This window comes from Pituophis catenifer, unplaced genomic scaffold (assembly GCF_029215685.1).
Source record: "Pituophis catenifer annectens isolate HBS135680 unplaced genomic scaffold, rPitCat1.0.hap2 SCAF_4, whole genome shotgun sequence".
Lineage (NCBI taxonomy): Eukaryota > Metazoa > Chordata > Lepidosauria > Squamata > Colubridae > Pituophis > Pituophis catenifer.
The window spans coordinates 260,880-284,262 of record NW_027256884.1 but is presented as its reverse complement, the minus strand read 5'-3'; the positions used below and the strand labels follow the sequence as shown (position 1 = coordinate 284,262).

The following is a 23,383-nucleotide window of genomic DNA, read 5'->3' as shown; positions in this document are numbered from 1 at the left end:
CGCAAGGCCAGCGTTGCCCCGCAGGCAAGCCGGGCGGCCGCGGCTGCGAGCTTCCAGCGGCCCGCCGCCCTTCGCGGAGCCTCGCTCGGCTACTGCGCCGGGACGCGGGATGCCACAGGCCGGCCGGCGCGGGGGAGGCTCGGAAGGCGGCGCCTGCCGGCTTTGCCCTCCCTCCCTCCGCCCGGCCCGCCCTCGCCGAGAGCGCGGCGGCGGCGGCGGCGGCGGCTGGAAGCGCTCCGGGGGCTCTGCGCGGAGCCGGGCCAGCGGGGTCTTCCGGCGAGGCTGCCGGGGGTGGCGCGGCCCGGGAAGGGAGGCCGCTTCGTGGGGCGAGGCGGTCGGGAGCCTGGCAGCCCTCCGCGATGCCTCTGCTGGCGCTGCTGGCGCTGTTGGCCGGCGCGCCCTGGGCAGGTAAGGGGGCGGGAGGGGCAGCAGGAGCTCCGCGCCCGTCCTGGCCCCGGCGGAGCTCTTCCCGCGGGAGCAGCGCTGGGCTCCGTGGCGGCGGAGGCGCTTCGGGGAAGGGGAGGGCTGCTTCTGTGGGGACCCCAAAGCCCTCCGCCCGGCTCTTGAAAGGAGAAGGGCGGCGCGGAGCAGCTGAGCCGCAGGCTGGAACTGAAGAGCTCCTCTTCGGAGACGTCCAGGGAGCGTCGCTTGCCGCCTCCAAATGTAAAAGCCTCCCTAACTGAGCGAGCGCATTCAAGCAGCGCTGCTAAATGGTTCTGGAGGGGAAAAGAGCCCGCCGCTCCCGAGCGCTGCCTGCCTAGCGGCGATGGCAAGCAAAGGAAGCCGATGCCCGTCGGCTGTTACCAATCGGCCTCCTGCTCATCGGGGCTTCCAACAGGAGACGGGGCTTGGGTCCCCTCCCCTTCCCTTTCTTGAGCCCTTGTTTTAATGGGAACCCAAGGCAAGGAGGGGAGGGGGATGGTCGGAAAACAGGTGGAGGGTCTCTGGGGCGGAATTTCTCCTCTGCCTCCCTTTTCTGCGCGTGGAGGTTAGGAGCAGAGAAGAGGGATGGGCGCCAGAGAAAGGCTTGTGGCTGGGGGAGGGGGGCAGTTCAGGACCTGCACTCGGCTTTGGGGTCAGGATCTGCTCTGCGTCCCCGGAGGCCTCCCAAGGTTGGCGGCTTCAATTGGTCTGTGGGTTGAAGAAAGAAAAGTACAGGAAATGAGCCAGTTCCATCTAAAGCAGTCAAGGGCCTGCAATTCTGGCACATCAGGGCTATTATCCTGATTATCTGGGCTCCATTAGGCAGTCAGGCTTTTGGGCGGAACGGATGTGTGTGTGTGTGGGGGGGGGGGTTGCAACTTGACTGGTTGATTTGGAGCTGCTGGGCAGCTTTTGGGAGCTTCCAGCACCTGGGGTGGGGGGTGGGGGGGTGGGGGTGGCGCAGAGTCTGGGGACGAAGCAGCTCAGGCCTTTTGTGTCAGGTCTCCTCCATGCTGGGGGGGCTGGTGTTCCTAGCCAGGCCTTAGGCTTCTCTGCATGCAGCTGCCAGTTAATGGGCCCATTTGCGTATCTAGTGTGCCTGCTGTGACCATTCTGAAACTGGTTAGGCCTGGCAATACTTATCCATAACTTGGTTTGTTTATTTGGGTTTTATCCCACCTTTATTACTTCATAAGTAACTTAAGGTGGCAAACATACCCAATAACCCTTCTTCCTCCTATTTTCCTCACAACGGCAACCCTGTCAGGGCGGGTTGGGCCAAGAGCAACTGAGTGGCCCAAAGTCGCCTCGATGACATTCGTGCCTAAGGCAAGACTAGAACTAGAACTCACGGCACCCTGCTTTCTAGGTCAGCACCTTAACCACTACACCAAACTAGACCAAGCAATTGTTATCATCTATATCTTGCTTTTCTCCAAACTTCAGCCGTCTTCTTGTGGCCATCATTGAGTAGTGCTTAAAAGAGCTTAAAGGAGCGCAGAATACTAAGTTACCAACATGCACAACTCTGGGAGTTGAAGTCCACATGTCTTAAAGTCGTCAAGATTGGACACCCCTGCTTGGAGAGTAAAATTACCTAAGCATAAATACAGTGGAAGAATTTTTAAAAGTCCAATAAGGTTCAACATGATGCCTTAGGAGGAAAAAATACAAAAGTTTGGGGATAAATATGTCTGTAATAAGGGGAAAAAATGAATTGAGTCAGTTTTTCTCTGATAACCCATAACATAAAATATTTTTTCCATTTTTTTTTTAAAAAAAGCTGTAATTTTGTTAAATAGGGGTTAAGATAAGACCTAAAACGAATGATACGATGTTGCACTGCTGAGAGTTTGTTTTTTGGCTTTGTAGAGATTTGTGAAGCTTTGAACGTGACCGTCTCTCCGGGACCCAGAACACAGCATCTCATTGGAGATAATGTTAGTTTATTCTGCCATGTTTCTCAAAAAAGGCGAAGAGAAAACCTTTTGGCTGTCCGGTGGGTTTTTGCTCTCCCCTCTGCCCAGGAATACCTGATGATCAAAATGACCAAATTTGGGGTCGTCCAGTACTATGGAAATTACACAAGTCGCTTCTATAAGCGAAGGCTTCACCTTCTTGAGGAGAAACACAGGACGATGTACACATTTTTGATCCTGAATATCCAGCAAGCCGAACAAGGACACTATATTTGCAAAGTTCAAGAGATCAGCAAGCAAAGGAACAAGTGGACTTCCTGGTCCAACGGAAGTGCCTCTACTGAAGTCCAAGGTGAGCAAATAACACGGGAGGTTTTGCTTTGCAATCCACGCACGATGGTTGCCTAGCTGTACTACCTCAGAAAGAGCAGAGCATTCATCCAGAAGGCCTAAGATTTGACCATATTGGTGGAAGACAGTTACCATCCATTATTTAAAAACAGAAAGCCAAAGAAGGCAATAATACCTTGTCTTTTGTAGGATCCCTTATTAGTAACGGTGGGTTGATTTGGGCGTTAAGTATATTATGATACTTTTGAGTGAATGAGTGAGTGAGTGAGTGAATCTCTTTGTCAAGGGAAATAGCTCCTTCCAATGATATCTTTCAACAATACTTGTGTCTTTATTTGCCACAAGTATACACATACCAAGGTCCTCATCTTACTATTTATTTACATAAAAGCAACTTCCATAAATTCATAAAATCCATAATCTGTTCCTATGACTTTGCATAACATGAGGTGTGTATGTGTGTGTCCATGCAAAAATTCTTTGAGCAAGCAGGATGTTACCAAACAAAGGCTGGGTTTAGGGGAGACATTCATATTTGAGCATAATACTGTACTTTGGGGAGAGAGCTTTTAATTTTACTATCGGTTGGAATTGTGGGCAGCCCTCTTCTGGCAGGCTGGATGAAAGGAGGGGGTCTTGGCATGAGTGAAATGTAGAACTACAAACCTCATCACAACAGAACGAACAACAGAGCAAGTGAATTGTTGCAACTAGGAACTCTCATTAAATGGAACATATGTTTTGTTTTACACTGGGGTAAAACATCTTCATTAGGAGAAAAAGAACCCAGAACACACGGGGTGCTTCCTATTCTGTGTGGAACAAAACAAAACATTTTGAGTGTTCTGGCTATAAGAAATCATGGGAACTCAGAACAAACCCTGATTTCCTAGTTTTTCATCCCAGGGCTACAAAAGTAGATCTGGTAATAAGCAGCTCATTGCTATCGATCTACCAAAGTTTTTCTTTCTTTCTTTTTTAGAGAAGATGATTTCAAAATAAGTACCAGTAAGAAATACTTTTTTTAAAAAAAAAAGCACAAAAAGCCCATGAAGGGATACGTTGATTTTTTGAAACTTGATTTCTGGTTTAGTGGGGTGATCACAAAGAAACACGAAATCGCTTCCTATAAGAGAAGGAAGGAAGGAAGGAAGGAATAAAAAGAAAGAAAGAGAAAGAAAGAAAGAAAAGAAAGAAGAAAGAAAAAGAAAGAAAGAGAAAGAAAAAGAAAGAAAGAAGAAAGAAAGAAAGAAAGAAAGAAAAAGAAAGAAAGAAAGAAAGAAAGAAAGAAAGAGAAAGAAAGAAAGAAAGAAAGAAAGAAAGAAAAAAAAAAAGAAAGTGCGTGTGTTGAGAGGGAACCCTCGAGAGCCACAGGATGACAATTTCTGTATTTTCAATCCACACCTGAATTCATCAGCCTCAACAACACCAGCAGTGCAAGCTTAAAGTTGGCGTGTTCCTCGTGGCTACTTGCCTGTAAAAATAGGCAGTGTAGCCAGCCAGCCCGGCCACGTGAACTCTCCTTTTCCCATAGCGAAGCATTTTAAAGACCAGCAGTAAATCCAGCTCCCTGGCAGAACTGCAGATGTCAGCAGCCCTCCTCCACCCGGGCTGGCTCAGGCAACCCAGGTCCTCTGTGCAAGGACGGAGCGGTGTATTAGGTGGGGAGGGGCGTGTGGCCCCAGAGTTGGGTTCTCCTCTCTGAGTCTGGCCCCAGGAGTCCAGGGGCATCAGAAATAAGGGTGGCATGAACAGATGGATGGGGTGAGCTGCAGCTGGATCCCATGGTGACCCAAATGATGCCCTTAAGGGTCAAAGAGGAGGGGAGGGGTCTCCTTCAGCAGCAGCAATTTCCAGCTGTGGAAGATGGGTCTTCTATTCTCAGTTGTTCTAGAGAAGAAGTTGTTCTACCCTCAGAATCTGAGCTGACCACACTCTGTAATTCGGGCTGCTCTGGGGGGAAGAGACCGCAGGCCAACCTCTGGCTACGTCACGTGGCGACGGTTCTGATTTTCTCGGGCTTCTGAGAGTTCACATCTCCCGAGCAAGACGACCAGCCCATTCCCCCACCCGCCCGCCCACCCAGGGAGGGAGGGAACAGCCCAGCCTTGCTGGATCCGGGACACCCGTGCAGCTGCAGCGGTGGCTGGAAGTGGAACATCTGCTGGGGGCTCCAGCCTTGCTTGGCTCTGGGACAACTAAAGGAAAAATGCCTGGATGATCTTCCCAGCCTTTTAGAAATGAAAATGCAGCCTCATCTTGCAGGGCTGTGAATCTCACGTAAGCGGGGAGATTGGAAGAGAGTGCTTAGCCACATCTGCCATGGCCGCCTTCTTCCACAGAAGGAAAAACAGTTTAAGAGAAAGCATTTTCCACATCCTCTAGCCATGCTTGAGACTTGCACATGTGGTCTGTGTAGGTGCAAGAAATTTCACCTGGAAATGGAGCCAAGTTGTATTTTCTTTCAGGTTTTCCACTGGGCTCACCATTCTTTTGAGATGCCCCCCCCCTTTTTTTTTACTCCCCAGACCGGTCTAGTCTACAGGTTGAACCCTAAGGTACTTTTTCAAGAGGCAACTGGATGATGAGAAATGAAACATCTTCAAGGAAAAACAAAGCCCAGTTGCCTCTTGAAAAAGCTCCTTTGGGACAACCGGGACCTGGATGGCGGAGAATCTCCGTAGACATTCTGAAGGCCTAACTTTCCCCAGGGGCCTCCTCGCTCAGTACCCCCCAGATCCAGGAGCTGTAGAAGCAGGGTGATCAAGGTTCCCTTGGTCTTTGGTTCAGGAAAAATAAACAGCAAATTATTGACTTCAATTTAAATGTGTAGCTCTCTAGATCAGTGGTCCCCAACCTTTTTATCGCCGCGGCCCGCTGAGCGCGCGCAGGGGTGGGGGCACGGCCCAGGAGCTTTTGCGCACGGCCCATTGCGCACGGCCCAGGAGCCTTTGCGCTGCAGCGTTCATGTCCCCCGGCCGCTGCGCGGCCCGGTGCCAGGTACTCCACGGCCCGGCACCGGTCCGCGGACCGGGGGTTGGGGACCACTGCTCTAGATGACTTCCAAAACAGAGGTTAAATGTTATAAAGCTCAAACATGCAATAATAAAATTGCCATAGCCACATAACGAATCAAAACGGCACCAACACCTTCCCCGTGAACCTTCCGGGAGGTTCCTGTTTGTGATAAAGGTTCCCCAGAAGGATATTCACGTGTTCTCTCATAAACCTGAGCGGCCTTTGTGCCTGGCCTGTTTTGCACAGCCAAAGGCTTTCCTGTGGTCCATGAAGTAGACGCGCAAATCTTCTTCCGGTTATAATGGCTGTTGCCGTTATCCCCTGCCGTTTCTGAATCTACCTCACCTTTCCCCCATCGTTGTGTGTTGGTGCTTTTCCTCTTTATGAAACCAAAAATTGGTTGTGTGAAGCACTTGTGTAATCAAGCTTTGAGCTTCCTCTGTGGAAGCATCCTCAAGACGTTGAAACAGGCAAGGTGGTCATAGCAGAATCCCCATGGAAGGCCATCCCTTTGGGGCCTGCGTTGACACCCACATGTTTACAAAGGAATGGTTTGATCTGCTCAACTGACTAATCAAAATAAACTATACAAGAGTTGTGATGCAACCCCTTTGTCTGTGGACATTGCTGATTCCCATGGACAGATTGTCTCTTTGGGTTGCCAAGGCACAAACAGTGTTTTCTGTCTTGGCTGACCTGGAATGGTTAGCATCCGCCTTCGTTTTCTCCTGAAGTTTTAAACAGAAAGGAGAACAGATTGTTGTGCAAAGTGATTGACATCCAAACACACAGACAATGCTTTTAACAAAGGGAGAGAAAAAAAAAAGATACATTCATATAGGTGCTCATATTTATTGTGAGCCAGAAAAATAAATAGATTGAATATGTGCTTACCACAACCCACATCTGGCAAAAAAATTAATAAATTAGAGAATTTGTGAAATCTCACAAATATATATATATATATATAAAATAGGTGCATACATATCTGAACTTCTCTAATCATTGTGTTTCAATAAAAACTCTGTGTGTTTTCAGTTTTGCGTAGTTCGGGTATCGGCAACCTGCAGCTCTGGAGCCGCATGCGGCTCTTTGGCCCCTTTCCTGCAGCTCCCTGCCGACCCGGCCACGCGACCTGCTCTCTGTCCTGAGACACTGGCCCAAATTGGCTGTGGCTGATGCCAACCTAGCTAACCTGAGGGCTGGCAGGGTGGGAATGGGATCTGGGAGGAGGGTACCATGGAAAGGGGGACACGCCCGCAGCTGAGGAGTGAGCATGAGCTGCAGTGGCGGCTTCCCCGAAGATGACCCCCCTCGTGTGACCCCTTCGACCAGCTGTTGAGGGGCTGGGAAGGCGTGCACAAGCAGAGATGCCCTCCTCAAGTGAGTGGCTGGGCTCAGCTAAAGTGCAGCCTGATCCCCGGTGTAGGCGTGCGAGGTTCAGCGAGGCCAGCCTCCTCGGAGTAAAGAAGCTCAGGGCAGCAGGAAAATGGGACTGTCCCCACCGACCCTTGCACGCCCACCCCGGGGATCACGCTTGGAGAAAGCCGGAGCGCCCTCGCCAAAGACACTTGCCCGTCTGCTGGTCAACCTGCCCGCTCCGCACGCCTTTGCTGTGCTTTGGCCGAGCCCGGCCCCTCGCTTGTGCTGGGTATCCTCGCTCGTGCGCATGCGCACACAAGAAAGAGAGAGAAAGGAGAGCTGGAGGGAGAGAAAGGGGGAAAAGAAAGGGAAAAAGAGAGAGAGAAGGAGAGAAAGAAAGAAAAAAGAAAGAAAAAAGAGGGAGAGGAAAGAGAGAAAAATAGAAATGGGAGAAAGGGAGGGAGGGGCAGAGAAAGAGAGACCCATTTCCCATGGAAAACACCGGGAGCCACAAAACCTGGGAAGGCATGGCTGGGGAGCCATGTGACTGGGTGGGAGTAGGCCACCCCCACCCAGGTTTTGTGGCTCCCCGTGTTTTCTTCTCCGTGGGAAATGGGTCCAAATGGCTCTTTGAGTGTTGAAGGTTGCAGAGCCCTGGCCCTAGTGGTACCTCGAAGTCTGATCGGAATGTGTGATGTCCTGTGTGGTGTGAAGCCGTATGAATGAGCTGACCCTTGTGGTCGAATGCACAAGATCCTCATTGAAGGACAGTCAAGTAAGCATCAGGTGGACGTTGCATTTTATTCCTCTAGACATGACTTAAGAGAACTTAAAATGCAAAACTATGCAGTCTTTGTTTTTTCAGAAATGACTAATGTTTTTTCCCATTAATTTCAGGATGGTGGAAGCAATTATAAGAATAGGGAGGAGGAAAATTACATGCTTCACAACTGAAATGATATATGTGGTCACCTTCCCCTCCCTTCCCTCAGCCCAGTTCAGCCACCAGCTGACTTTCTTTAGCTCTGCCATCGCTGGTGGGTTCTCGGCTTCAGCTCTGCTCTAAAGCGGTCGTTCTTCTAAAAAAAGCCCATGACTGCATGTGGTGGAGCTGTAACTTCTGTGCAATTTTCAGGTCACGGATTTTGATGTGACACATTATTCCTTGTTTTCTCTTTTGCTGATGGATGATCCCCAGCTGACCCTGGGGATGGTCTGTGCGGTATCTTGGTTCTTCCAAAGGGATCCCTGGGTTGCTGCTCCCATTTACCTGCCTGCTTATCTTTCAGGAATTTGGCTGACTTCTGGGGGACAATCCCCCCCCCCCCCCCCAGGACCCAGGTGATGAGCAACAGGAAAGAGCAACTCAGGCTCTGCAGTGTCGTTTGGGATTTTTAAAAGGAGATAAAATGTGTAGTATGCTGAATGAATTTCTCCAGTTCTTGAAATCAGTTTCAAACAGTGTTCATGAAAATACCCTGTCCCTGTATCAAATCTATTCCATATCCCCTGTACCCCTTTAAACAGATTTAAACAGAATAATAGGGTTGGAAAGGGACCTCGGAGGTCTTCTAGTCCAACCCCCTGCGCAAGCAGGAGACCCTATAGCCATTCTGGGCAAATGGCTGTCCGCTCTCTTCTTGAAAACCTCCAGTGCCGGAGCATCCACAACTTCTGTTCCACTCCTTAATTGTTCTCACTTGTCAGAAAATTTCTCCATAGTTCTAGGTTGCTTCCCTTCTTAATTAGTTTCTTGATTAGTTGATTAGCCTCCTTGATTATTTTCAATTGTTCTTTTCGGTGATGCTATATGGATTCTCTTTAATATTTATGGAAACATTTCAGGTTCCATTATGACATCTTTTTAATGTAAAAGAATTGAAAAATTGAAAAAAAAAAAGAATTAGAGGGGACAAAGGAAAGAGAAAAAGAATAAAACTTTACAAAATATAAAATTGCAGGAGAATTTACAAAATATTGGAAAAAGTAGAAGAGACATCCACTATTGTCTGTACAAGTGTCATTAAATTGGAATTAATGGTTATTTATACAAGTCAAACCAGAAAGTGACAAAAACAGCCAAACTGAATGATCAGTTGGAATAAGAGGAAGTAGCAAGTAGCTCTGGCTCATCTGAAGAGGTCTATCTTTAACCTTAGAATCAGCCAAAAATAATGTAATGTTTTAAAATCTTGTGTGACATGAGACACAGACTTAAAATGTGACAGACGTTTATGTGCAGAATTATAATTTCTAAAGAGTTTCCAAATTAAGTGAAAGTTGATGTTAGATTTACTTTTTAGATGCAAAATTATTTTGCGCAGGTGATCACCTACTTCTTTCTTTTTCAGTGTTTCCATCCCGTTTTTTGGATGAGGAAAAACACAATGCTTGGGCATTTTTTGAAGGTTAAGTATAATTTTCCCTTTTGTTATTCTTCACAGATCTAGTAAAACATGGTTTTGTGCAGCCTTAATTAAAAAAAAACAAGATGCTTGTCCCAAAGTTTAGCTCAAAGTGTGAATTGCCAGTGGACGAGGGCAACACTTGGTGTGGCTGGAGGGTCTTTGACAAGGATGCTTTTAGCCATGACGTTTCCAGTTGGGCCCCTGTCTGTTTCTTGCCTCTCCCGTTTCCAGTGTGAGTGTCAATAGCATTCAAAAGCTCATCATTTTTCCAGATTTTGTCTTCTTATTTCTGTGAAGCATTATAAAATAATTCAGCCATGAATGTGTTTATTAAAGGTGTTCCAAACAATAATTAAATTAAAACCCTCAATTTTTTTCCACCTGATTTAGACAATGTGAACCTTTTGATAATGATCTATTTAAATATTATTTTGGACCAGTAGAATATTTTTTTGGAAGTAAAGAAAATTTATTGGAACATGTTAAGAATAACAATAGAAATTTTATTATTTATTTATTTTATTTTATTTTATTTGCTGCCCATCTCATTTTGAAACAACTCATATTAGAATTATTTAGTTGAGAATATATCTGATAGGGAGTTTGAAAAATAGTATTTTGATAGATTTGAATGTTACTATAGTCAACAAATTCCAGTAAATAAGCTTGAAGTACATTTCATTGTTTACTTAGAACAGTATTATTTATTTATTTATTTATTTATTTATTTATTTATTTATTTATTTATTTATTTATTTATTTATTTATTTATTTATTTATTTAAATTTCTATACCGCCCTTCTCCCGAAGGACTCAGGGCGGTGGACAGCCAGAATTAAGATACATATAATATAAAAGTTAAAAATAACTAAAATAAATTAAATCGATCGGCCTCCCAATTTAAAACCCCACATCTATACAATTTAAAAAACTAACCCATAAGACCTTTTAGGCTAGGCCGGCTTGGTAGAATAAAAAAGTCTTCAGGGCCTTGCGGAAAGTACGGGGGTCCGGGATCAGTCGTATTATGGGAGGGCGCTCATTCCAAAGGGCGGGTGCCGCCACAGAGAAGGCTCTCCCCCTGGGGGCTGCCAGCCGACATTGCTTGACTGACGGCACCCTGAGGAGGCCCACTCTGTGAGAGCGTATTGGCCGGTGGGAGGTTATTGGTTGCAGAAGGCGGTCTCGTAAATACCCTGGCCCTAAGCCATGGAGCGCTTTAAAGGTGAGAACCAATACCTTGAAGCGCACCCGGAAGACCACTGGGAGCCAGTGCAGCTCGCGCAGGAGAGGTGTTACATGGGAGCGCCAAGTCGCTCCCATAATCACCCGCGCGGTTGCGTTCTGGACCAGTTGGAGCCTCCGGGTGTTCCTCAAGGGGAGCCCCATGTAGAGAGCGTTACAGTAGTCCAGGCGAGAAGTGACTAGGGCATGCGTGACTGTGCATAAGGAGTCCCGATCCAGAAAGGGGCGCAACTGGCGTATCAGGTGAACCTGATAAGCCCTCCTGGCCACGGCCGTCATATGCTCTTCTAAAGACAGCTGTGTATCCAGGAGGACACCCAAGTTGCGAGCCCCCTCTGTGGGGGTCAATGACTCGCCCCCAATAGCCAGCGATGGCACCAGCTGGCTATATCGGGACGCCGGCATCCACAGCCACTCGGTCACGGCCTCCAGACACTGGGACATCACTTCAAGGGCATCATTGGGGTGATCTGGGGTGGAGATGTACAGCTGAGTATCATCAGCGTACAGATGGCACCGCACCCCAAATCCATGGATGATCTCACCCAGTGGCTTCACATAAATGTTGAACAGGAGTGGCGAGAGGACCGACCCTTGCGGCACCCAACAAACAAGGTGCCTCGAGGTCGACCTCTGCCTCCCTGCCAACACAGACTGCGATCGGTCGGAGAAATAGGAGGAGAACCACCGCAACACGGTACCTCCCACCCCCAACTCTTCCAGCCGGTGCAGCATGATACCATGGTCGATGGTATCAAAAGCCGCTGAGAGGTCTAATAGGACCAGAACAGAGGAGCAACCCCTCTCCCGAGCCCTCCAGAGATCATCAACCAATGCGACCAATGCCGTTTCCGTGCTGTACCCAGGCCTGAAGCCGGACTGGCACGGATCTAGATAGACGGTTTCATTCAGGTACTGCGGGAGCTGTCGCGCAACCACACAATATTTGATTGGTCATGCAAAAGATTCAAAACTTGATTAAAATCATGTCATAATTTCATGATTCATTCTTAAAAGGCAGGTATAATATCCATAGTGATGTTTAAAGGTTGTGAACCTTTTTGAATTTTCAGTATTTCTGCATAAATATGAAATAAAACATCTGTTCTCCACACGTTCTAAAACTCGGTAAAGGGAAACCAATTAAATAAATTGGTTAAAAATATTATACTTTATTTATTTATTGAAAAAATGATCCAGAACTACATTTGTGTGAAGAAGAAACTTTTCAGCACCACCATATGTAAAACTTCCAGTTTGCCCTTAGTTGGAGCATAATAATCAATATTTAAAAATAGTATCAGATGTAATCAAATTTGAGAATTTATTATTTATAATCATTATTCTAGCTGGTTTCAATTACCGCAATTGTATATTTAGCCTATCCATCTGATTAATTAAAAACAAAAACTTCTTATCAGGAAGATTATGAGTTGCTTCCAGGAAATTTGGATGTTGTATCGCTCAATTTGGAAAAGGTCCTTTTCCTCTTAGCCTTCTCTGGCCATTAACATTCCAAACGGCTATTAAAGATAACATGGGTATAAAAACTGCTTGTCTAAAAAGCAAAACCAGTATTTTTGTGAGACAAGAAAAAATGGAAAAAAGTCAATAAATGGATAAACTGAAACACATTAACTTTTAACAGTTCAAAAATAAAAAGGCAAGATATTGGTAAGGGAATATATCAGTGGTGAAATCTAAAATTTTTTCCTACCAGTTCTGTGGGCGTGGCTTGGTGGGCGTGGCTTGGTGGGGGTCATGTGACTGGGTGGGCATGGCTATGTAGTCATATGACTGGGGGGGTCAAAAGACAAAAACTCACTTTAACAATGTCCTGCTGGAGCAGTGGGTTGGACTAGATGACCTCCAGGTCCCTTCCAGCCCTAGATTGCTGTGCTCTTTCAAGGTATCCTCTGAAGCTGCGTCTAGTGCCAGGTTTGTGGTCCTTCCTTCCTCTCCTTTTTCCCTCCCTCCCTCCTTCCTTTCTTTCTTTCTTTCTTTCTTTCTTTCTTTCTTTCTTTCTTTCTTTCTTTCTTTCTTTCTTTCTTTCTCCCTTCCCTCCCTTTTTTTCTCCCATCCCTCCCCCTTCCTTCCTTCCTTCCTTCCTTCCTTCCTTCCTTCCTTCCTTCCTTCCTTCCTTCCTTCCTTTCTTTCTTTCTTTCTTTCTTTCTTTCTTTCTTTCTTTCTCAGCACCCCACCACCACCCATTTTTGGCCTAGCAGGCCTCAGGGAAGCCTCCAGGAAGCAAAAATGGAAGCCCAATAGGTAGTAAAAAAATGCTTTAAAAAGTAAACAAAAAAAAAGTTCGGAGGATTGTGCAGCACAGCTGATTATCACAGCTGATTGTCAGAACTTTTTTTTTTTTTTTACTTTTTTAAAGCATTTTTTAACTACCTATTGCCCGAACCGGTAGTAAAAAATACTTTAAAAAAAGTAAAAAAAAAGTTCAGATGATCAGCTGTGCCGCGCAACCATGGGAACTTTTTGTTTCCTTATTAAAGCATTTTTTTACTACCGGTTCAGGCGAACCAGTAGCATTTCACCCTGGAATACATGTTTAAAATGTTTAAATATAAAGGGTTTTTTTAAAAAAAAGTTAAATGGACTAAGCTAAATAGACTTTCAGAAGAGAGATATCAAAGCTACAATACAGACACACAGACATGCACACAAGAATCTTAAGGGGTCCACCTCCAATAAGTTACAAAACTCTAAAAACTACAGCTTATATAAAGAGATTGCTGCTTTCCTCTTTCTGAATCTCAGCTTAATACACTGACTTACCTGCAGCATTTGGATCAGAGAATTATTTATCCCTGGAATACACGGGGAAACAAAACAAAACCACCATGTAAAGTCAAATAAATGCAGTAACATTTTTTGCAATCAAAGATCAGGACACATTAAAACTCAGCAATGCAAAATGTTAACAGATTATGCATGTATGGAAAGATACAAACCATTAAGTTGGTCATCGGCTCCACATTTTACATAAGCCACAGCAGAAATGGAGGTGCGCTTAGGGTGACACAGTCCTGTGCACTTGGGAGTAGACCAAGAGCTCCACTACTAAACCTCCATGCCTTTTGAGACCCGGGGGGGCGAGGGGCTCCTCCCAGCTGACTCGTGTTTCCTCTCCTGGCCTCTCCAGACCTCTCTGTCTACGCTGTCCTGATGAGCTCGGCAGGGATCCTGAGTATCCTTCTCTTTGCTCTGGTCATCCTCTGCCAGATCCTGAGCAACAAGAAACGATCCCACGGTGAGTCCATTGTCAATATAAAAGATTTCTGTAATTCATCTGTAATTTAAATATTGATATATTGTCACTGAATTTACTAATTCTGCCTTTTTGTTTGTTTATTCAATTTTTATCTTTGAATGTTCTGTAAATTTCTCTTTGACTACGCTCAAAATACTTATATCTAATATTAAATAATCAAGAGATCTTTGACTTTGCTTCTTTCAAACTGACCTTTGTAAACCATCCTGAGTCACTTAGATAGCAATAGCAGTAGCACTTAGACTTATATACCGCTTCACAGTGCTTTTACAGCCCCCTCTAAGCAGTTTACAGAGTCAGCATATTTGCCCCCAACAATCTGGGTTCTCATTTTACCCACCTGGGAAGGATGGAAGGCTGAGTCAACCATGAGCTGGTGGGACTTGAACTGCCAAATTGCAGGCAGCCAGCAGTCAGCAGAAATAGCCTGCAGTACTGCACTCTAACCACTACATCACTGTGGCTCAGATAGTGAGATGGGTGGTATCTAAATTTGATAGATAATTTGTCCTGCAGCGTTTTAAACGAACAAAGAAAACAAACTGACCATCACTCTTCCAGAAATCACATGCAAGTGAAAATTACTATATACAGCAATACGTTTCTTAATTTCTGTTTTTTCTTATTTCTGTATTCTTTTCACAGTGAAACATACCTTGGTGAAGTCTCCTCAGAAGAGGTAGGAGAAGAAGCTTCTTTTTGAGAGCTGCAAGCTTTAATTTTTCTACAAAAATGTCATTAACTTTAGTTGTCCTCCTAGCTTGAGAAAAATATATTTTAAGTCCTGGAAATTATTTTGAGTGCCTTTTAATCAACGCCAAAAAATCCATGAAGGACGAATGTAGATTTCCAAAGAGCACCGATAATCATCCATTGTTGAAAACGGGCCGCGTATTTCCTTAGGCTCTTAAGTGTCCTCCTTGCTGATATATTTTTATTTATTTTTTATTAAACAAATTTATATAGCCACCCAACTCAGATACCATTACTCCAGGTGGTGTACAACATTAAAAAACAAAAACCTATGTGGGAGAGTGAGTCTTAAAAGCTAAACATGGTTATTGCTATTTGCCCTAGTTGAAGTGCCAACGGTGGTATGAATTGGCTCTCGTATGCGTGACATAGTTTTTCTTCCTTTGTTATGTTTAGTGAGGATGACTGTGCCTTGAACAATCATCCTTTGACCTACCTCAGATTAGATTTAGTTGTTGATGAGGCTACTTTTGCTCTTAGTGTGTAGATTACTTGCAGGACTAACCTTTTGTGTGTGAGATAAAGGCTGTGCCAGGCTGAAAACGCGCCAGAGGTTTGGGTGAATGTGAATTACTCTTAGTTATACTGTTCCAGGCTATATTTTTGTTATCCCAATTATAAAGATTTTGATTACTCTCCCCCACACAAACATACTCTCTCCATTTTATTTGCTTGAATGCATAAATAAATGAATTAAGTAGATCAAATGAATTGGTAAGACAGCAAATATTACCAGTCCACCTGGCAAACACGCATCTCCCTCTCCCCCTCCCTCCCTCTCTCTCTCCCCCCCCCCTCTCCCCTCTCTCTCCCTCCCAGCTTGCAAGACACAGGGAGCCCCAGCAAGGCAGCCGGGTCTCCAGGGCTCCCCATCCAGAGGAAAGGGGCAAAGGCGACCGAGGCACCCCCAGCCGTTCCTGCCAAAGGTATTCGTGAGATCACGAGCACTTTGACTCTGGAGGACTGACGGGGTTTCCCAAAGGAAGGATCTTTCCTTCGCTGACTGTTTAAGCAAGTGGCCATTTGCCAGGCATGCTGGCAAAGAGGATTCCTGCCTTGGCAGGAGGTTGGGCTGGATGGTCTCCCAAGATCCCTTCCAACCCTTACATTGTATCCTAATTCTTTTATTGTAGGTAAGGGGCTGCATTCTTCTGGGGTGCCCTGTTCCTTTTTCCATCTCCCAGAACTTTTATTCCTCATTTTTATATGACTTCCAAATCGCCCTGAATGGACGATCAGCAACTGTTTGGGATGCAGCCTTTCCATTTCATCCAACTGAGTTTGCATCAAAGCCACGGCCACGGGTGGGGAAAAGAGGCCCTGGACTGCCAAGGAAGCACATGAGAACCCGAGGCATCTCGGGAGATGCAAAAGGCACACGGAGGGGCAGCCTGGCCAGCTGCAGGGAGGCTGAATGAGTGGCAGATGTTCGTTTTTGTGCATTTCACTCTTACATTCATATTGCAGCAAGAGGCAAACGATCTGTCCTTATTTTTACAGCACCAATATCCCACGCCTTCTCAAAGCCTAAACTTCTGAAACCACAAAGGAAGGTCACCTTGGTGAGTAGCACTGTAGAGATTTGTCCTTACTTTCTGTTGGTTATCTAATGTGTGAATTTGGTTCCCTCTTTTCCTTCCTTCCTTCTTCCTTCCTTCCTTCCTTCCTTCCTTCCTTCCTTCCTTCCTTCCTTCCTTCCTTCCTTCCTCCCTCCCTCCCTCCTTCCCTCCCTCCCTCCCCTCCCATCCCTTTCCTTTCCTTTTCCTTTTCCTTTTCCTTTTCCTTTCCTTTCCTTTCTTCTTTCTTTCCTCTCGGGATGGTTTGGGGAGAGTCTGCATACTAGACATCCTTTCTTTGACTCTCAGTGTCCGTGGCAGCTCCTGCAGAATTGAATTGCTCCTTGTTCATCCATTTTTCATCTAAAGAGTTTAAGGCCATGTACTGTACACATTTTATTGCTTTCTCGTATACCAGCATCGACATCAGTTTCATTTTCATAGCATCCTGTTGGGGTAAGTTGGGTGGAAAGAGCCCGAGTGACTCTCTCAATAAAAGAAGACAACCTGTGACCTACTGGGTCATCCTTTCAGAGGTAGGTACTTAGGTATTTCCTTACCAAAGCAGAGAAACACAACAGCCATCGAGTGTCTAATAGCAATAGCAATTCCAAAAATTGAGCTAGTCTTCTGAAGGTATCAAGTGACTTCCTGCTAAGTGAGGAGACTGGTCCCTTTTCAGAGCTGCAGGAAAAATGATTTTTCTGTAAGAGAAGGGAAGAGTAGACTAGTTTACCAGCTCCTTAGTCAAAGTGTATCCGTGCAACATTCCCTGCTAACCTGAAAGACTATGCCAATCAGCTCTGTTGCCCTTTCATCACAACCAAAGCCTAGTTTTATCCCAAGCACGCTCACACTCTCTTGTGCAAACTAAGATCTCTGAACTAGAGGCTGCTTTGTCGGCTGACATTATGTGGTTGCTCTCCAACCACTGGTGCGTTCAGGAGGGTTTCACCAAGGAGACAAAACGGCACAGTCCACTTGGAAGATACAGATTCCTATTGGACTCTTTCTGTGCTTCGGGCTCCTTTTAAACTTATGGTAGCACATATTTAAATTTTCTTATTTAAAGATTGTTTTTCTTGATTTCTATAATTTTGGCGATGTCACGGTTCTCCACATTGGTGATCAGCGTTGCTCGAAGCATTCAGAAGGCAACTGCATGTACACGCGTGGCCCCTGGTCACAACTCGGTCCTCTCTCTGTTGCCGTGGGGCCCCCTTGGGCCCTCCTTGTGTTGTTGAGAATTTCCCTAAAGCTTTTGTCTCCCTTTCCCCTGGGAAACGCTTGGAAGCTTCCCTCCCCTCCTGGGTCCTATCGCTGTTCTAGCTGGAGGGTGACTGCGTGTGTCATGGGAAAGGTTCCCATTTCTTTTCATTGTTGCAGTCAGTTTTCGAGGAGCAAAGTCTCGAGAGGAGAGATGGAAAAATGGCCCCCACCTGTGAGCTCCAGAGGGCGGTTCCAAAATGGACACCTGCTTGGGACTCACAGATAATAACCATAAGACATTTCATCCCTTCTCACCCCTCATTATACAAGTGAAGGTTACTCCTTTTATAGATGAACTTTTATTCTTAAGAATTCTTTGGGATAGTCTTGTTTCGCAGAATATAAAATTGCACAATTTTTCTCAATTCCAGCAGAAATGCAGCAACCTAGCTCCCAAATTTCTGTTATTAATTATTAGAGACACTGGAAAATTACAAAATTGAGGTGATCATTTGATTGCTTAAGAGAATGGGAACTGCAGTTATGAGGATCTTTCAAAGTGTATTTTTCTGTCAGAATGTAAGGTAAAAAAGCCATCTCCAAAATTTATTTTATTTATTTATTTTATTTCAAATTTATATACCTCACCTTCTCCCAAAGGACTCAGGGCGGTGTACAGCCAGATAAAAACATACAATACAAACATTAAGAACAATTAAAAGAATATATATTAATTTGGCCCCAGTTTAAAATGACAAACCAATTAAAAATTAAAAATTTAAAAATATGTTAAGCCAGCCCGGCTTGATGAAAAAAGAAAGTTTTAAGGGCATGGCGGAAGGCACCAAGGTCTTGGATTCTCCTTATCTCAGGGGGCAGCTGGTTCCATAGGGTAGGTGCCCCCACAGAGAAGGCCCTCCCCCTGGGGGTCACCAGCCTACATTGTTTGGCTGATGGCACCCCGAGGAGGCCCTCTCTGTGGGAGCGCACGGGTCGATGGGAGGTTGTCGGTAGCAGCAGGCAGTCTCGAAGATAACTAGGTCCTATGCCATGGAGCGCTTTAAAGGTGGTAACCAACACCTTGAAGCGCACCCGGAAGACCACTGGGAGCCAGTGCAGCTCGCGCAGGAGCGGTGTTATGTGGGAGCGCCATGCAGCTCCTGTAATTACCCACACGGCCACATTCTGGACCAGTTGGAGCCTCCGGGTGCTCTTCAAGGGGAGCCTCATGTAGAGAGCATTGCAGTAGTCCAGGCGAGAGGTGACGAGGGAATGAGTGACTGTGCACATGGAATCCCGATCAAGAAATTCATTCGCAAAATGAAATTATAGAGATGTGGGTGGGTGGATGGAAGAAAGGAAGAAGGGAGAAAAAGAAAGAGAGAGAAAGAAAGAAAGAAAGGGAGAGAGAGAAAGAGAAAGGGAGGGAGAAAGAAAAAAGAGAGAAGGAAAGGAAAGGAAAGGAAAGAAAAAGAAAGAAAGAAAGAAAGAGAAAGAAAGAGCTAAACTTGTCCAACTAATAGATTCAATTCTATTAAATCATGTTTGGACTATTGTGGAAAGTAAGGATTGAACTCTCATCCCATAATGGTTCCTCAAGGAACAATCATGAACTTCCCTAGAGCCCCTCACGATAACTCCATTCGGTGGAGGCTTTATTACGGGTCTTCATGATCTCACCCAGTTGCCTAAAAAGTCTCCTTCCGGATGCTGACATTCCTTGAAATTGGCAGGAGCGGCTCCTTATGCCCGAAGCCCAAAGGCTGCCTGAGGGTGGGATGGTGTCTCTTAGCTTCCTTTCTGTCTCTCCTTTTTCATTAATGTCTATACTTTAATATGCAGATTTTCATTAATAATTTTACTGCAAAATACCTAGAGGTCTCGGTGGTTGTTGCTAGTACTAAGTTTAATGAGGGAAAGATTAATAAGTTTAATGAGTGCCAGAGCCCACTGTAACAACATTGCCAAAAAGGCATTAAGAGTTGTTAACCTAATCTTACGTAGCTTCTTCTCTGGTAATATTGTACTAGTAACTAGAGCCGTGATGGCGAACCTATGGCACGCGTGCCACAGGTGGCACGCGGAGCCATATCGGTGGGCACGCAAGCATTGCCCTACCTTAGCTTCAGCACGCATGTGCGCGCTAGCCAGCTAATTTTCAGGCCTTCCAGGCCTACTGGAAGTCAGGAAACAGGCTGTTTCTGGCCTCCGGGGTGGGGGGGGAGGCCATTTTTGCCCTCCCCAGGCTCCTAGAAAGCCTCTGGAGCCTGGGGAGGGCAAAAAACGGGCCTTTTGGTCTCACTGGAAGTTGGGAAACAGGTTGTTTCCGGCCTTTAGAGGGCCTCCGGGGGGGGGGGCGTTTTCACCCTCTCCAGGCTCCAAGAAAGATATGGGTGTGGGCGTGCCCGTGTGTGACCCCCCCCCTGCGGTCCCCCTGCTTTTGGCACACAATGGCAAAAAGGTTAGCCATCACTGAACTAGAGCATACAAAACATTTGCTGGACCAATTCTTGAATACAGCTCATCTGTCTGGAGCCCGCACTGCATATCGGACATAAATATAATTGAGAGAGTCCAGAGATATTTTATGAGAGGGGTCCTCCATTTCTCTATCCACCATAAAATACCTTATGCCACCAGACTTCAAATTTTGGGCTTAGACAATTTAGAACTACGCCGACTTCAGTCTGACCTAAGCATAGTGCATAAAATTATCTGTCACAATGTCCTTCCTGTCAATGACTACTTCAGCTTCAACCACAACAATACACGAGCAAATAATAGATACAAACTCAAGGTAAACCGCTCCAAATTCGATTGCAGAAAATATGACTTCAGCAACAGAGTGGTCAATGCCTGGAATGCACTACCTGACTCTGTAGTTTCTTCCCCAAACCCCCAAAACTTTAACCTTAAACTGTACTGTTGATCTTACCCCATTCCTAAGAGGTCTGTAAGGGGCGTGCATAAGTGCACCAGCGTGCCTACCGTCCCTGTCCTAATATTCCTTTTTACTCTTGCTCTTTTCATGTATTCAAATTATGTGTATACTTTTACCTGTTATCTTATATATGCTTGACAAATAAATAAATAAATAAAAATAAAATAAAAATTTGGGAGGACAAAAAAAGGGGGGGGGGAAGGGCTGGAGATTACTTTAGTTATTCTTCTTTGCCTCTCTAGATGGTGTGTTTCCAGCTGCAGACGTGCATTGTAATGCCATGGGTGAAAGCAAGCACAGCTACAGTATAGGTTGTAAATCATGACGCTATTTTACAGCGGTGTCCATAATGGTTACTCTTTACTGTATTGCTATCTTATTTTAAGATCTTTCTTCTTAAATTCTTGTTCATTCCCCCAGTACCTTAAATTGCCAGCAATATTATCTTGGGCCACTATTTCGTTTTAGTTGAATAGGCTGAATGCCCCGCAATTGGAGATATTCCGTGTTCCAGGCTTGGGAGCATGCAGGAGGCACATAAGATTTCCTTACGGTTGATATTCGAAGCTCTTTTTTAAGCTATTTGAACTTGTCCGTGGTAACCCAGGAAGCAGAATAGGGCCCAGCCTGAGATTTCTGCTCAGGAAACGGCCTTTGGAAAAACCCGTATCTTCTACGTTCAGTTATTATATGTAGTTGAGAACTGTATGTGCACAACGATTCTGAACCTCCTGTGTGTTTCTTCATATTTTCAATCAAATTATTACATACTGGAAATATGCATAAGGGAAATTATTCTACACATTTTATGGTGTGCCGTTGCTTGTAGCAGTAATTGAAGTACCTTTTCCACTTATGAAAGTACTAATTTTATTTGCTTTTATTGCTTTTCTAGATGCAATTATTTATTTAGTGTGTTTTGGCTTTATTAAATTATGTTTACTATAGGAACATCATAAAAATGTATGAAAGTAACACATCAGCCGGGGCTGCCCAGTGACCTGTATTGGAGGAATCGAGGGTTATTTTTCATATCCAAACTTAATAGAATAAAGAAGGAATAAAGATATAATCTACCCAAGAAAACAATGCAATTTCCAGATAACATAATAATACACCTGGATGATGTAATTTCATAAATCTTAGCTCTAAAATTTACATGAGCTGGGTGTTGCTGTGCCATTTCAGAATTCATCATGGTTCAGCTGGAATTTGAATGAGAATTATAACTAAAGGCCAGCTTTATTTGATGTGAAGCAGAAATGCCTCCCAGGGTGAAGGGCTAAATTGGCTAATCGGCTCCAGGCCCCAGAGCTGGACTTCAGAGGCCGCCCGGGTGCCTTCTGGGGCCGCTTCTTCTTCTCGGGGCCTCTTTCCCACAGAGGCAGCCAGTGCCCCCCTCCCCCTGCACCGAGCGCTTTGGACTGCAAGGAGAGACTTCCAGGAGTGAAGGGGAACCCACCCCCCCGCCCCAGCCTTGCAGTCCTGGCGTTTCCCGCTTCTTCAGCCTGCCTCGTGTTTTAGTAGCTGGTTCCCCTTGTGGTGGGGAAAGCCTCTTCAGGTTATGTTCTTCTGGTCTGGCCTTGTTTCCTTCTTGCCTCCCTGGGCCAAGTTGAAGGGCAGCCGGTCCCTCCTCGGCCGATGGATTCAGGCAGCCCTTTTGTTTTGCAGCTGAAGGGCAGGGAGGAGAACCTGACCTACGCTGAGCTGGAGCTGCTGAAGCCTCATCAGGAAGCCAAAGGCGTTGCGTCCGCCACCGTCTACGCTCAGATCCTCTTTGAGGAGAACTGTGTGTAAATGATGCAGCCGAGATGGGGCCTGTTAACCAGGACACACACACACACACACGCGTACACACACACACACACACTGAATTACTTCTCTGATTTTAAGACTGTGGAACCAGTTTGTTTTGAAAGATTTCAAGGGAATTTTTTTAGGTGAATAAAAACATTCAATAAACATTTTGAAAGACTGGAGAAATAAGAATAAATAGAAAACTGGAAGTTAAACTGCCTTTACAGCAGAACTTGATCGTGGGAATATGAAATTTTATTGGCTGGGAAACAGCTCTTAAGTTGAAGATGAATGTGACTATAAAACGGCAATTTTACAGACCCAGGATTTTTTTAAAAAAATTCTATACATGTAAGAAATGTACATAGGTTCCTTTTCCATGTTGTTAAGACCATACATGAAGATGTATTTTTGAATAAATAAATTTTTCCATTAAAAAGGCAGATTTCTTGGTATTATAGCATAAAATTATAGCAAGAGTCCTGCAGTATGCAGGCAGTTGCCCTTGGTGATCTGTTAGGCCCCTTCCAACTCAATGATTCTGTGATCTGTGTATCTAAATGGAGGCTCTCCCCCCGCTGCCATCCCTGGTCCTGCTCACATCCTGATGAAAAGCTGCCCTTTTTTCCCCGCCAACCTTCCGATCCCCTCCAGGGGGCTCCGGCTCTTTGCCAGGACCACCAGCAGAGCTATTGGCAGTGGTCTCGGGGCCACTCGTGGTTTTCTTTGGCCTTGACAGAATCTCCTAGCAGGGAGTCGGGAACATCCTAGCTGGCTTCCCAGGGCTTCCGAAACTGGCCTTCAAACAGTATCAATCACTTCTGTCAATGTCTTTGGCACTCTGCAGCCCGTGGGACTTTTTAAAAAACATAATGGCTTTGGTTGCCAGAAAGGGAACAGCCCATTTTTCCTCTGCGTTGATATAAACGAGCTTTTACATGGGAAGCAAAGATGTATTTTCAATTGGATGTTAAAGTAGGGTGGACAGTCAGTTTTTAAACTACGGCCCCTACGCAATAGATCCACGTTTCCAAATATTTGATGTATGGTTCAACAGAACTTCAAGAACTTTTATGATAATAATGACTATATCAAACTAACTAAAAGGAGAAAAAGAG

At 45.4% G+C, this 23,383-nt stretch overlaps 1 protein-coding gene across 2 annotated transcripts; it reads left to right on the top strand.

Moving 5' to 3' along the window:
• The first annotated feature begins 281 nt into the window (after positions 1–281).
• On the top strand, positions 282–22,619 carry VSTM4 (V-set and transmembrane domain containing 4). Of its 2 annotated transcripts, XM_070943166.1 has the most exons (8): positions 282–408; positions 2,296–2,694; positions 9,425–9,481; positions 13,881–13,988; positions 14,655–14,688; positions 15,582–15,688; positions 16,263–16,324; positions 22,140–22,619. In XM_070943166.1, exons 1-8 carry the CDS (start codon positions 360–362, stop codon positions 22,263–22,265), a joined length of 942 nt encoding a protein of 313 aa, XP_070799267.1. In that variant the 5' UTR covers positions 282–359; the 3' UTR covers positions 22,266–22,619. The 2 variants fall into 2 exon arrangements, with proteins under 2 accessions (XP_070799267.1, XP_070799268.1); XM_070943167.1 differs by lacking the exon at positions 9,425–9,481.
• The last annotated feature ends 764 nt before the right edge of the window (positions 22,620–23,383 follow it).